The 15,984-nt window shown below is 43.9% G+C and overlaps 1 protein-coding gene across 3 annotated transcripts in view; it reads left to right on the top strand.

The window, feature by feature from the left end:
* Window positions 1-10,474, top strand: part of LOC147029149 (uncharacterized) — a 141,610-nt gene extending 131,136 nt beyond the window's left edge. For all 3 annotated transcript variants that reach the window (XM_085876283.1, XM_085876281.1, XM_085876282.1), the window contains one exon: window positions 5,951-10,474. In XM_085876283.1, coding sequence (XP_085732409.1) covers window positions 5,951-7,263 — 1,313 coding nt within the window. In that variant the 3' untranslated portion in view covers window positions 7,264-10,474. The remainder of the gene's footprint in view (window positions 1-5,950) is intronic.
* Window positions 10,475-15,984: the final 5,510 nt, after the last annotated feature.

The following is a 15,984-nucleotide window of genomic DNA, read 5'->3' as shown; positions in this document are numbered from 1 at the left end:
CTCGCGAAGCGAACGCTGCTCAGAGAAAGCTCGGCGTTGTTGTTGTTGTTCTTCTTGTTCTTCTTGTGAAGACAAAACCTTTATATTGGGACTCGGCTCCTTTTATATACACGATCCAGATCTCCTTAAATACGAAGCACTTGTCCACATCATCGCATTAAGGGTGCCCTTTGAGAGCGTCTATTCTGAACTTTTAAATATATGCGGACATTTGCTTTAAAGTTTCGAAAAGTTCACGTTACTATTTAAAGATTATTCCATTTAATATATTGTAATTTCGTCAATACATTATTTATTTTGTAAATACGTAAATGCATTATGACAGGTCTCGCAAATGGCTTAATCAAGGCACGTGAAAAAATATCGGGTTTTTTTATTTTTTTTATTATTATTTTTTTTTAGCCGACAAAACCTTTGGGACGCTGCTCTTGGACACGTTTGTCCTTGTTTTAAATACAACTTGCAGTCATGATTTCCTTGGCGAATTACTTTCTGAAGGACAACAAGAAACACGAGGACAAAATTGCTTGATCTCTTTGAAGGGAATTGTGTTTTTAAAGCTCTCATTCAGCACACTTCAACATTTTAACATTTATATTGTTTTTGCAGTTTCCCAGTTTAGTTCCATGATGATGTGCGGTACCCACCCGCAGCGTCCCAGATGTTTCAGCACAGTTGGCCAAGTTTGAAGGGCCAGCTACCTTATTTTGGTCTTTTCGAAAACTATCATCAAAGCCAGTCAAAAATGACGAGATGTAATTATTTTATTTTAAACGAGTGAGGTACCCGTGCTCTGCAAGGAAGGGACTGGACAGCCGGTTCATGAAGGAGTTGGCAAAAAAAAATGACGAAACTACAAATGCTGAATCCAGGAATGTCACAGGTGGAATTCCTCACATTTTTCTCATTCTGCTTTAAACTCAAGCTCTCCATATTTTCATTCAAACAGCAACATAACACGATACCATTAATTTAACAAAATACTGTTTCGAAGGCAAACACCATTCTGATGTTATATCCTGATTGAGAGGATCTTCGTACAGATCCCAAACTCAAAATCGTCTTTGTGTTGAGGTATTCATGAAAACTCCCACCCACGTGAGAACACCGGCTGGGACTCCAAAATGTTCCACAGAAGGTTTGCCGGGGCTATCCCTAAAACTGAGGGAGTAGTTCAGGGACAGACAGACAGACAGACAGACACTCCTGCTTTGTTACATAGATAATCGGAGACTATAAGATATGATGTTTTAAAGCAAGAAGGATTATTTTAAGATGCCACATGTACAAATGTGAATCCATTTGCTTTAACTTCTGGGACGTTTCATTTTGACAGTACAGCCTCGTGAGTGTCCCAAAATCTGAAGCCTTGGCCAAGTGCCAGATGTACTTCTATCTTCTTCATTTATGAGACATCATTCGGACTCAAATTAGCTCGTTTTGTGAGACAGTGTGGCTGAAAAACCTTCTTCAGCATTGAGAGATGGAGCAAAAACGAGACACAGGTTGACACCTCATCAAGTTGTGGATTGATTCGGAAGAAACTTGTTCGACAAGTTGGGTGTGTGACTGTGACAATTTGGTTCGATTTTGGTGAAGATCCAAATCTGCATTCAAACCAGAATTTTTTTTCAGCAATTCGATTAAATTAATTATTCAAGCACAGCCAAAGAGTTGTACTGTTCCGATTTACTCTTGCAGATGAGGCAAACTCAAAATTGGCAAGACAAGACAACGTAAAAACATCTTTCGCAACACACAGGCCATCGGCAAAAGGTGAAGGAACAATTTTAGAATTACTTGACAAAGACAAATCAGAGAAAGAGGGATGGAGAAGAGCCAATGAGGGTTCACTGAAAAAGTGTGCACAAGATGCCTGAGTGGACAGCCCTGATGGATGCATCTCTGAAAGGGGAAGGGATGACACAGGCTATTATTTACTTTTTGCAGGCATGACGCATTTATTTATTTATTTTTAATAATTTTTTGCAAATCCTGCTTGTTATGAGTTCCATATGTGGAGGAGTGATACACACTGTGAAATGATTTTTTTCTTGATTTAGGAATAGCAACCCAAAACGATGAGATTCAGTTTGACCAATGGTAAATAAGTCTCACCATAAATATACGATCATAAACAGATCTCAGGAATGCGAAACGTTTGGGCATTTACAATTAGTCCAGAGATGACTTTTAAAAATTTTTTATTTGGATGCATTGTGAGCACTTTAAACATGATTCTATCGTTGGTGTTCAGCAATGACAGGCTGTCAATTTGAATCTGCTGCAAATCCCCTTCCTTGGGGAGGAGACACAAGACGACAACCCTCAAGGTTGGGGAAATTAACCTTGAACTCTGCTGGAAAAAAAATCTCAATCATTGCAGGTCCCAGAATATCCCAGAATCCTTCCCATAATCCACAATAATTTCCAGATTCTTGTTGACAGTTCAGTGTGTCTGCTTGAAAAGAACATCAAACCATATGTAATGTTCGTTGCATACAATATTGTTGGCAGAAAGTATGAATTTGGTGTTATTTTGTGGAGATCCACCACTTTCAAAGATTTAAAGAGAAAACCTGCTCATCCAGTCTGAAGGTGTTTTGAAAATGTCCATCTTGTATAAGTTTGACATTAACAGTCCAAGATGCACTTTTACAGAAATGAAAGAATCACCTCAATGCAAATATAACCCTTGATACTCTCCAAAATAGAAATGTCTTTTTCTGATATCCAAATTATAAAATTGGTAAATCTGCAAGGAAAGGTCAAAATCTTCTTCATCAGTTTTGCCATGTCCGAACTGTCACCAGGTTCGATCCTGAGATGATTCAACTCAAACGACGAATAATTTTCAATTTCACACTGCACATGAAAAGGCTGAAACTCCATATTTGCTTCGAAATCTTGTGTCCCAAACCCATCGCTTTCTGTAACCCACCTCATCCCGTCGCACCGAGCTGCTGCTGGACTCTGTATCCTTTTCTCCTGACAAGGAGGAGAGCTTGCTGTCAAACTTCGACTCAGATTCTGCAACCTGTCCAGACTGCATTAGCCCATGTTTCGTCATCTGCCATCTGCTTGGAAATCAGCAAACATTACCGCTCTGCAGAAAAAAGGTGTAAAAACAGATCCCTGCAACGACAGACGGATCAGCCTTCTCCCAATCATCAACAAGGTTACGAAATCCATCATCACTTCAGACATTAAATCTTTCCTCTTCTCCAATGGCTTGATTTCCAATAATCAATTTTGATTCAGACCACGTCACTCTTCCCTGGATAAACTGCTTCTGCTCTCCCAACAATGGATGGAGATCCTCAATGTCAGACATGAAATCAGAGCCATCTCCCTCGACATATCACGTGCTTTCTATTGGGTCTGGCACCCTGCCCTGCTCACCAAACTCTTCCTGTGGTACCCATGGCCATCTCCACAAATGGCTCGAAAGACTTCCTCGACTGTCACTGCCAACGTGTGGCCTGAAATGGAGTTCTCTCATCCCCTCTTCCTGTCCAAGCTGGAGTTCCTCAAGGCAGCGTTCTGGGCCCTGTTCTTTTTCTCGTTTTCATCAATGTTCTCTCTGACTCCGGAAAACCCTCTTTATCTCTTTGCTGATTTGTGATGACTCCACCCTCTGCCGTACCATCTGCCATCCCTCAGATCGGCAAGCAGCAGCCTCTTCACACTCTGCAGATCTGGATAAAATCACCAGGTGGTCCAACATGTGGAACATGTCTTTCAATCCTGACAAATTTCACACTCTCACAATGTCTCTCCAAAAGGACCATCTGGAACCCCCCGCCCCAATCTCCTTTCTGAACAATCCTCTCGAGGAAGTCCTTTCATTCAAGCTTCTGGGTCTCACAATCTGCCATGATCTTTCGTGGGAAAGCCACATTTCCAAACTGACCTCCGAAGCCAGTCGCCGACTGAGCATCCTCAATCATGCAAAGTCCTTCCTTGACACACCTGAGATCCTGACCACATCCAAAGCTTTCCTCTGCAGCCTGATGGAGTACTGCTCTCCCCGATGGGTTGTGCTCCTGCCTCTCAGCTTTCCTGGATTTATGCTGTGGAAACCAAGGCACGTCGGATCATTGGTATCTCCAAAGATGAGGCTGTCTTTCGGTCTCTCACTGTCTCACTGCAGGCATGTTGGGGGTCTTTGTCTTCCACCATCTCCTCCTGCTTTGTCTGCGATATGTCCCTCACCCCCCCCCCCCACCTATTTTTCCGCAGGTTGCTCAAGGTCCCCCAGCAAATCCCTTCTCGAAAAACTCTCAATATTAAGAATCACTTCTCACTTTCTCTTCAAATTCTCTGCTTTTCTTCCTGAAAGTCCCTGTTGTTTCAGGACCTGAAGGTTCCTGTCATGTCCATCTTGTTTACACTGTGAACCCCACCCCATCCCTCTCCCAGAGATCGCATGTCTTTTTCCCACCATTTTGTCCTTCCCTCTTGTCTCTTGCTCCCTTTGTTGTACATTCTGTGTGTTAGATTTCATACGAGACTCGACCTTGTACACACAAAAAAAAATCAAGTATGCCGAGTCGATTTGTCCTTGGTGTGTGTGGTAATACAAACTGAGGTTTCATGTCACACCAACGCCTGAAACACCCCAAGTATGCTCGAAATTGTACAAGGTTTGTCCGAAATACCTGAGTGTGGATCGGGCTGACAAAATGTTTGCTTTTGTGTTCAAAACATCTTGCAGAGCACTGTTGTGAAACAAAAGTGATGGCGAGATCTTGTGGTTGTCTGCCACAATTGAGAGGATGATGACATGAAAGAAATCGCCGTTGCTCAAAACGAACACCATCTCTTCCCACCTACCGGCACATGCACACAGACAATTTGAGTGGTGAATGAAACATCCGTTGCTATTTCCTGGCAGTTATGCAAGAACACCTATAAATAATTATCGATTATCATCACATTTCCACAAATCAGATGAACCACCATCTACATGTGGTGGACAGAAAGTGTACCATTGAATCCTCCAAGAGGATTTGACAGAGGATGGTAAAACTTTCAGGGTACCCCCATCCCTTCACCATCCCTCAGCAACTATCACCCCCAACAACACTCAATGCCACCTCTCTGCCTCAGCACCATGACCCCCTCCACAGGGGCCAGACATTGACATCAACATCTCATGGACATGGCACAGACACAGATTGTGTCTGGTGAAAGTATCAAACAGGACAATCCCAGAACATACAAGACAACTAGTCAGTCGGCGACAGTTCAGCAAAGCATGTCACCCATTTCATCTGTCCTGTCGAGCGATGAGGGGTATTTCTGCTTGATTTAATATATAAACCGATTTATCACTGAACACAAAATCCCTCCCTTCTCAACCGTCAATTGAACCTTAAGCAAAACCGACCCAGCTGCCGTTAATGTGACCGACGTTTTGATCTTTTTAACAGCTCCATCTTCACTTCCGCATTATTGCTCTGCAACTGTCGCAGACTTGAAACGATTCGGCTCCATAATTCCCCTGAAAGAGTTTCCATCAATAATTTTGTCTCCAATCGCTTCTTCACGAACTTACATATCAGTTTCAATATTCTGAGAACCTTCAGAGTTCCTGATAAAGGTGGAATCGGAATCAGAATCCGAGCTCGATATGCAGTTTCTCCATGTGAAACAGCCATTTGGATGAAGGCGGCATACAGATGTGACGTCACTGTGAAAATTGAAAAATAGACACTCTCGGGCTTTTTTACACTTTTCATGATTTGAATCTTTTTTGCCAATCACAAAGTGAGGGAGAAGAAATTTCATGATGATTCATACAGGAATAATATGGTTCCAGCCTGAAAGACTTGGTCACTCATCACATGGGGAGTGAGTGTCTGTAGTTTATGAATTTTTACAAATGGTGTGTAATATTTTGACAAAAAAACTGCACAATGACTTGTTCTTCTTTTTGTTTTTGTAGAACAATCAAGAGGTCGAAATGGACAAATTACCTCCCGGTGCAGCTTGGCAGTGACGAAGTCTTTTTTGAAGAAACATTTGCGAGGTCAAGACTCACCACCCTTAAAATCCATGTGGATATCTGGTCCTCGCAACACAAAGCTTAATATGAAACACAAACCTGTTCTCGAAAGGAGAATACATCCCAAGTATAATGTGTGCACGATGGATTTTGCAACAACAGGTGACCTCAAAAAACCCACAAATGGAGACAACAATCAACGAGAGCATCCTTTCAAATGCTACATTTGTGATCAGGATTTCATTTCTCAAGAGAACTTGAATGGCCATCGGACCACCCATGCAGGAGAACACCCACACAAATGTTCTGTCTGCGGTAAAGGTTTTCTTTATAAATACCTTTTAAAAACACATCTGAGGATCCATACAGGAGAGCGTCCTTTCAAATGCTCCACATGTCAGAAATGTTTCTCTCAAAAAGGCCATTTGAATATCCATGTGAAGATCCATGCAGGAGAACGTCCTTACAAATGCTCCATATGTGATAAATGTTTCTCTCGAAAAGAATGCTTGAATCGCCACAGGAGGATCCACACAGGAGAACGTCCTTACAAATGCTCCACATGTGAAAAAGGTTTCTCTCATAAATGCCATTTGAAAGCGCATACGAGGATCCACACAGGAGAACGTCCTCACAAATGCTCCACTTGTGATAAATGTTTCTCTCAAAAAGGCTATTTGACTATCCATATGAGGATCCATACAGGAGAGCGTCCTTACAAATGTTCCATATGTGATGAAGGCTTCTCTCAAATATGCGGCTTGAATAACCATATGAGGATCCACACAGGAGTGCGTCCTTACAAATGCTCCACTTGTGATAAATGTTTCTCTCGAAAAGAATGCTTGATTCGCCATATCAGGATCCATACAGGAGAGCGTCCTTACAAATGCTCCACTTGTAATCAAGGTTTCTCTCAAAAAGGCGGCTTTAAAAGCCATATGAGGATCCATACAGGAGAGCATCCTTACAAATGCTCCAAATGTGATAAATGTTTCTCTCGAAAAGACGGCTTGAATCGGCATATGAGGATCCATACAGGAGTGCATCCTTACAAATGCTCCACTTGTAATAAAGATTTCTCTCAAAAAGTCAGTTTGAATCGCCATATGAGGATCCACACAGGAGAGCGTCCTGACAATTGCTCCACATGTGATAAAACTTTCTCTCAAAATTTCCATTTTGAAAAGCATTTGAGGAAACATACAGAAATACGACGAAAGAAAGGTGACACACCAACTGTACATGGATGATTTAAACTCTTCAGTCCGAATGATAAGAAATTTGCAGATCAATTTAAATGAGAAAAGCAGGACTTGGAGGACATCCGAATGGAGTTTGGTCTTGACAGTCGTGCCAAGTGCACATTTATACAAGGAAAAACAATTAGAACAGACAACATCTCAATCGATGAAAGCAAAACAACACTGGAACGAAAAAATGAAGTATCCTCCAAATACCTTGGAATAGAAGAAGGCCCCCAAGAAACAACACAAAAAAATGCGTAAAACAAACAGCCAAGAATACCGACGCAGAATAAGACATTCTGAAGTCATCCCTCTCTCCAATGAACTGAACCAAAGCGAAAAACCAACTTGCAGTTCCGATAATCCAATATCGCTGTGCAATTATAAACTGGCCACAACTGGAGATCAACAATTTAGAAACGAAAAGAAGGAAACTTTCTGAAGAAGGTGGCATCATCATCAAAGACAAGACATCAATTCAATTTTCCACATAGTCAGGATTGTTGACGAAGATAAGGAATGAAACGGGGCTCGGAGCCTTAGTGCACTCAGACCTTGACAAGGAGAGGATCCTGTTGATTGGCTTTCAGTGCAGCTTGAGCTTTGTGCTTCGGATCATTGTCCTGCGAAAATGTGAATCTCATACGAGTTGGAGATTCATGGCTGACTCAAGCAGGTTTTCATTCAGCATTCTCCTGTACTTTGCACCGTCCATTGTTCCTTCTATCCTGATGAGCTTGGCAGTCCCTGTTGATGAAAATAAGCCCTGTAACATGATGCTCCAGCCTGTTGTTGGCTTTGCGTTTAAGGTGGCTGACTTGGGACCTCCGGGTCCTGAGTTTGAGCTCTTGTAACCGTTGAATTAATGCAAGATGGGGTTGACTCAGCCTGTCATCCTTCTGAGGTTGTTGAAATGAGTTGCAGCACACTGAGGTCATAACCATTCGGGGTATCCTGTGTCATGGTGTGTGACCTGTCAAAGACTGTGAGTGGTGACCTGTCCAAGACTGTACTCCTTGCCAATTAAACTGCCTTGGCAGCCCGATGTGCCTTCATGGCACGAAAGGAATGGTGTGATTATTTTAACATGGTGCTGCCACCACCGTGACTGACAGTGGGGATGGAATTGACTGGGTGATGTGTCGTGTTCGGCTTGCGCCAGATGTAACGCTTTGAATTTCAACCAAAAAGTTTCAATTTTTATCTCCTCTCACCACAAAACCTTTCTCCACATGCGTGCAGTATCACGAAGATGGTTTTTCGCAAACTCCAGACAAGCTTTTCCATGTGTCTTTTTCAGTGATTGCTTTTTTTCTTGCCACTTGTCCATCGATGACATCTTTGTGAAGGGAGCGGGATATTGTTGATTGATGAACACTGACCCCGATCTCAAACAAGGAGCCTTGCAGATCTATCAGTCATTGTTGGATATACAGGGAAATCTCGGAACAGTTTCCTGCTTGCCTGGCTGCTGAGTTAAGATGAGCAATGGGATTTGGGAAGAGTCCAGGTGGTGTGATACGTCTTCTACTTCTTAAGTATGGATTTCACCGTACTCAAAGGGCTAACGAGTGAACAAATGAGTTGCACTGCAATAGACTCTTTGGATATGTGGAGGAGCTTCATTTTTAAACCAGTGATAACATTCAAGTGAAACAGATTACACTTATTTTGTAACCTTTCAAACAATTAATTTTCCCCAGAAGTGATTTTGGGTTAATTCGGCAAAGGGTTTGAATATTATGCAACTGAAAATCGTGAGATTTTTTTTTGTATGTGTGTGTATTGTTGAGGCGCAAACACACAGAATGTACAAGGATGGAAACAAGAGACGAGAGAACAAAAGAGTGGGGAACAGAGATATTAGATCTGTGAAAGTGAGAAGGATGGGGCGGGAAACACGGGGTAAACAAGATGGACACCACAGGGACTTTCAGGACCTGACACAAATGGGGAACTTTTGGGAAAAAAGCAATGAATTTGAAGGAGGTGGGTTTGGGGTAGACTAACGGGGTAGATTATTATCGTGGTTTTGGATGGGGGGCGATAAGAGGTGGTGGTGAACAGTTGTTTTGGAGACCTCGAGGGAAAAGTGTGATTGAAGAGTGTGTGGGAGTTTATTCTCAAGGTGGGAAAAAACACAGGAATGATTGAGTGAAGGTGAGCAAGGATTCGTGATTTTGGTAATTTTACTCGAAGGGGATGACTGGCAAACCTTGAGCGCCCTGTGCAAATATGGGTGGGGAGTGGGGGGGGGGCATATCGCAGGCATAGCAGGGGAGGCAAAACCAGAGAGCAGACTGAAGAAGACAGAAAGACCATCAACATGTCTGCCAAGAGAGACAGAGACAGAGACCTGCGCTAAAATATATTTCAATTGAACTAACTTCTTCTTCTTCTTTCGGCTGCTCCCGTTTGGGGTAGCCACAGCGGATCATCTGTATGATCCGCATAGTGATTTGGCACATGTTTTACGCCGGATGCCCTTCCTGACGCAACCCTGGTCGCCTCTTACGACACAGGGATATGGTACACCTATTTTAACCGGGGTATACACCGGCCCAGTACACTGGTACTCATTTCGCCGACCTCGGAAGGATGACAGGCTGAGTCAACCCCCTGGTGTATTAATTCAGTGGCCCAACGGGGCTTGAACTCAGGACCTTTTGTATCCCAAGCCGCTGCCCTAACCACTGCGCCGACACCAGGCTCATTTCAATTGAACTAACAATGAGGTAAAATGCTAATTCGCCTTTGCGAATGTATTCAAATTTAATAAAGATACACTGAGAAAAGCAAGGAGGGAGGTTTGTTCATAGTGTGCACATTCTTTCCAACTGAAAGCCTTTTGCAGACCTCATCTCTGCTCCGTAAGACGAAGCATGCCCTGGCCAAAGGGTCACATTCTCTTCACTTCCTCGTTCAGGCTATTTTGAGTGAGGCTCAGATCAGGAGCCATTCTTCATGCTGTGTTTGTGATTTTAACTTTGCAAAAACCCATCTGTACTTACTCAAAGCTTCTTTGTTTCTTTCGTTGATTAATTCGTTTTCTTGGAAATGTTGCTTGTGGAGAAAACCACGTCTTGCGAAAATTACATATTTCCTCGATGTAATCTTATGTGAAGTGAGAGACTGCTTGGAATTCGCAACAAGCCATGTTTCCACGCACGTGTGTGTTCCTTCTGTTTCATTCTTCAACAAACAACCTCAACTGAGATTTTCAAGTCTTTTCTGTTTCAAGGTGTTCCAAAACTTCCTCGACAGACCCAAAGACTCGGCCTCATCACGGGATATCAATGATCCGAAATGCCTTGGTTTGCACAGCGTGAAGCTGAAAAAGGTAAGAGGTGGGAGCACCAGCTCAGAGGGGAGAGCAGTACTCCATTAGGCTGTGTCCGAAAGCTTTGTGTGGTCAGAATATCATGTGTGCCAAGAAAGGTCTTTGCACGATGGAGGATGCCCAGACTGACTTTGGAGGCCAGTTTGTAAATGTGGCTTTCCCAGGAAAGATCATTGCAAATAGTGATTCCCAGAAGCTTGAAAGAAAGGACTTCTTCCAGAGGATTGTTGAGAAAGTAGGGGGGGTTCAGATGGTCCTTTCCTTTTGGAGAGACATTGTGAGAGTGTGAGATTTGTCAGGATTGAAAGACATGTTCCACATGTTGGAACACCTGGTGATTTTATCCAGATCTACAGAGTGTGAAAAGGCTGCTGCTTGCCGATCTAAGGGATGACATATTGTCCGGCAGAAGCTGGAGTGATCAGCAAAAAGATAAAGAGGATTTTCCAGAGAGTCAGAGAGGTCATTGATGAAAACCAGAAAAAGAACAGGGTCCAGAATGTTGCTTTGAGCAACTCTCGCCGAGACAGGAAGAGGGGATGAGAGAACTCCATTTAGGACCAAATGTTAGCTGTGACAGGAGAGGAAGTCTGCGAGCCATGAGTGGAGATGGCCTTGGATTCCATAGGAAGAGAGTTTAGTGAGCAGGACAAGGTGCCAGACCGAATCAAAAGCACGCGATGTGTCCAGGGAGGTGGCTCTGATTTCATGTCTGGCTTTGAGGATTTCCATCCATTATTGGGAGCGCAGAAGCAGCCTTTCCAGGGTAGAGTGACCTGGTCTGAATCTCAATTGAAGATCGGAAATCAAGCCATTGGAGAAGAGGAAGGATTTAATGTCTGAAGCGATGATGGATTCCATAACCTTGCTGATGATGAGGAGAAGGCTGATTGCTCTGTTGTTGCAGTGATCTGCTTTTGCATCTTCTTAAATGCAGCACGGTCATGATTGCTGATTTCCACACAGATGGCAGAGGACCATGAATAAATGAGAGGGTTAATAGAATGGAGAGAGGGTGAGCAAGAGCAGGTTTTTAGGACACGTGGGCTGATGCCACCTGGACCGGTTGCAGTATCTGAGTCGAGGTTTGACAGTAAGCTCTCCACCTTTTCAGGAGAAAAGGACACAGTCCAGGGAGAGCTGAGTGTGACTGTCTAAGGGTGGGTACAGAAAGAGTTGGGTTTCAGACACAAGATTGAGATGCATGCACAGAGTTTAGACATTCAACCTTTTCACATGCGTTTGATCTTTCCTCATCCTGTTGATCCAATTTGTTCACATTTTGTCCTCATTTTTCAGCTTTATTACTTTGGAGTTGTATGTGAAGATGATATGATGTTTTATTTGAAAACATCATGAAATATGCTCAGGGGGCATCAAAATGTGAAAATGTTGGAGGGGGTGAATACTGTTATGGTTCGAGGAACCGTATGCATACAAACATACAGGAGCCCCGAAGTTAGTTGTGCCGTTAAGTATATGTGTAGACAGATTCCCTCCTCGTGTTTAGTTGGAAATTAAAGGGGTGCGTTGTGATGTTTTTTTAAGTTCGGAAAATAAATCTTTATATCCCATCCAACAACGATCCATTGTCCACCCGCTGCCGACTTGGACCCTCACTTTCGGAGGCAGAATCTTCCAGTCTGCAGTTCCTTTTCGCTTCCGCAACATTCCAATTCAACTTTGCAACTTTTTCTTGATGAGTCCAGACACGCGTGGAGGGGGCGGGCTCGCGGCATGGCCAAAACCCGCCCAGAAATGGCAGACCAATGGAATCCCCGTTCAATCAGGGCGGACAGTGACGCTAGTTTCACCAAGGCCCCTCCCCACTGAGGGGAGGGGCCTTGCATGGACAAATTAGGAAGCAACCCTGAGAGCGGCGCGCTTTGGAGTGAGGAGCGTTGGAGTGAGACAGTTTGTCGGCTGGTAGTGAAAGAAAGGAGGAAGGTAATAGAATGGTTGCGCTCTTTGGGGGTCGTTCATTTTGAGTGTAAGAGAGCTGGGAAGACCTCGACCCGACCTGGTACCGGTTCTCTTGTTGGATCCTGTCTGCAGCCCTGATCCCCGCCTCAGACTCCGCTCGACTTGACACGGGCTCCACACGTGCGGCCGTGGACCGAGCTGCATGGCCATTGACAGGTATCACACCACGGAGCATCCTTTCCCTCCAGCGTTCAGGTTCCCCGAAAGAACTGCGACCTCAGCTCACCTCCCTCTCTGGCTGCGGGGGTCCTTTGCCATACATCTGGGTTTATTTTCGTCTGAGTGTGTCACGCCGTTTTAAAGTAGAATTGCATAAGTGTTTTTATTTGATCATTGTAAATCTTGCCTGTTTTATTCCCACGTAAGTCTGCTCTGTGTCCTTCTTTTGTAAGTTGATTGTAAATAAATAATTGCAGAAATGTTCCCAGTTCGTTTTTGTCTTTTCTTTCATTGGTCCAGCATGGTTTGGATCTGAGTTTTGCCGGATTTTTATCCCCGATAATCGGTTCATTCCAGCCGGTACGTCCATGGCAGGCCCGCTCGACTGCATCCGAACCGGAAAGGTAGTTGGTGGAGTGATCTGGTTTGGGCAAGGCATACTGAGGGCGTCGTTCCTCGGAGGTTGAAACTGTGTGGTTAATTAGGTAACTTGAGTCGAGACAAGCGGACCCCACGCTACGCGGTGGAGGTATTGGCATCCAGAGTCGGTGAAGCCACCCACTGCGTCAAGGAGTTGTCTGTGAGCGACGGCCTACAATTCCGGGAGTCTGGTGGGAAACGACGTAATTTCCCCCACCTCGTGGTCGTTCTCGCCACCGGACCCTGGCCCGCACAAATAGTTTTGCAGGCCACTGGATGTGCATAAAGGAGAGCAGGTCTCTGAAGAAGAAATTCCCAAGCTGTGCGGATAACAAGGGTGGTAGATACAGGAGACCAGTCCTGAAGTGTTATGGCTGCTTTCATTCCCTTCCAATTTGCCTGATGGACTGCCAGACTCACCGGCACTGAGACTGTTCTCAGAGAATGGCTGGTGAAATGTGCACCTTCCCAGATATCCCAGTGGGAGCAGAGGTATTGCAAGGGACATTGTTGGGGAAGTTAGTTATAAGCAAATACAAAAGGGAGGATTTTTCATTGACAAATTTTCCTTGGTGTATCTCTTTGAACACACTTGGGATATCTCACCATTTTTGGGTTTCTCCATCAGAAGTGACATTTCTGCATACGAAATTAATTCTCGCTCATTGAACACACAGAAGTTCCACAAAAATAATCTGTCTTGTTAATCCAGAAAGAGAATCTCACCTCACTGGTTTAGATATGTGTGAATCCTTGTTTCAGCTAATTGTCCTCAAAATAAATGGAGCTTTCCCTTTTCATTCCTGTTTCTACAAATAACTCGAGTCAAAATCCTGCAACGTTTCACAGAATCTTCCTGTTGAGACCATTGCTGGTGTTTGTGCCTTCTAATCCTGGGAAAAGTGCCTTGTTTGTCTCTCTGCTTCACTTGTATTTTGAGACTCGAATGACCGCACACTTGATATTGCCATGTGAAGCTGACCTTGTGTGAAGATCGTTCCGGAAGGTTAATACAGATTGTCTTGCGTTTGACCTTGGTTTTTGTTTGTGGTGATAGTGAATGCGGATCGAAATGGAAATTGATGTGGGCTTATTTCACATCGTAAAAGACCTGAAGATGGTTGAAGATCAAGCTTCCGCAATAAAACTATCTTCTGGTCCTGCATTAACTTGTACGTCAAGAGAGGTGGAATGCACATTTCAAACACGGAGTTCAGTTCCATTCAGTGATCCAATTTTTTGTTGAGATGCAGTCGCATCACAATGGCTCCAATTTTCAACGTGAGGATATTGGGCTGGATGTCATTTCTTTCAAGGAAATTTCGAAACTCAGTCGGGAAGTTAAGCTGTTCTTCATTATCATCAGATATAACTCTGAACACTGATGTATGATGTTTTTTTTTTTCTCCCCCACACTGTCAAGATCTGGTTATTGATGATATCAGTGTTATTTCTGTGGTGTCAGAATGGCTTGACCTGAGTGGGTTGCAATGGCATCAATGAAAAGGAATTTCCAAATGTGATACTTCCTCAACAATGTCAGAGACGATGCATTTTAGGTGGCCTTGTCACCATCCAAGAGATTGTGGGGAACTTCTGTGACTTGTCATCACCAACATCAGGGAGAGAGGATGCAAGCACTCTCTTGGACTGCAGTCCTCTCATATTGATAAGCACAGGACGTTCATCCCAGTCCACATCCACTCATTGTGCGAAACAGAAGGAGCACCTGCTCCTTCCACTGAAGATACTGATCAGATTTAAGCTATGATCCCTTTTTGATTGCACCTGTTAAATCCACTTCAATCAGTGTTGATGAAGGGGAGGAGAGTTTTTAAGCCTTCAAACAAGGGTTGTGTGCATGTGACATTCAGAGGGTAAATGGGAAAGTCAAAAGATTTAACTGCCTTTGAACAGGGTATGGTAGGGGGGAGGTGCACCGGTTTGAGAATGTTAGGAGCAGCAACACTGCTGGGTTTTTTAACGCTCAACAGTTTTCCCGTGTGTATCAGGAATGGTCCACCACCCAAAGAACATCCAGCTCATGGCAGGCCAGTGGTTGAAAACGGCTCATTAATGAGAGGCCACAGCAGGCCGACACAGATTGTGCAGAGCTCCAGACGGGCTGGAGTTAGTCAACTTACAGTCCAGTGCAACATTGGTGCGAAAGCACCCGTAAAATAATGCTCAACTCGTCGTACCTTGACACGAATGGGGCGTGGCACCCCCCGAATGTACAAAATTCCACTTCTTTCAGCACAAAAAAAAACAAGAACCTGCAGTTGCAGTGGGTGAAGGAATAACAACAATGGACACTGGAGGATTGGATAAACACTGTCTCATCTTATGAATCCCAGTTCCCACTTTTTTACACTGTTGGAGGAACAAGAGTCTGGAGAGAAAAAATACTTGAGTGCATGCATCATCTTTCTGTGTGTTAACATTACAGGCTGGTGCTAGTGGTGTGGGATGTGATTTCATGGCACACATTGGGCCCCATGATAAAAGTGGAGCAACATTTGAATGCCGCAGGATATCTGAACATCATTGCCAATCTGGTGCATCCCTTCATGGCAGCAGTGCATCAATTTGCGAATGGATTTTTTTCAGCAGGATAATCTCCCATGCCACAAGACTGGCATTGTCCATGAACATGACAGTGAATTCAGCTAACTGCAGTGGCCTGTCGAGTCACCAGATCTCAATCCAATTGAGCATCTGTGGGATGAGATGGAACGAGCCACTCAGAGTGGAGATCCACTTTCAGCCAACTTGACCCAACTGTGGGAAGCATTGGAGTAAACATGGGGCAACATCCCCATGGA

Source organism: Eptatretus burgeri, chromosome 4, assembly GCF_056783735.1.
Source record: "Eptatretus burgeri isolate ZD-2024b chromosome 4, Ebu_testis_v1, whole genome shotgun sequence".
Classification (NCBI taxonomy): Eukaryota; Metazoa; Chordata; class Myxini; order Myxiniformes; family Myxinidae; genus Eptatretus; species Eptatretus burgeri.
This window is presented reverse-complemented; position numbering and strand designations above follow the sequence as displayed.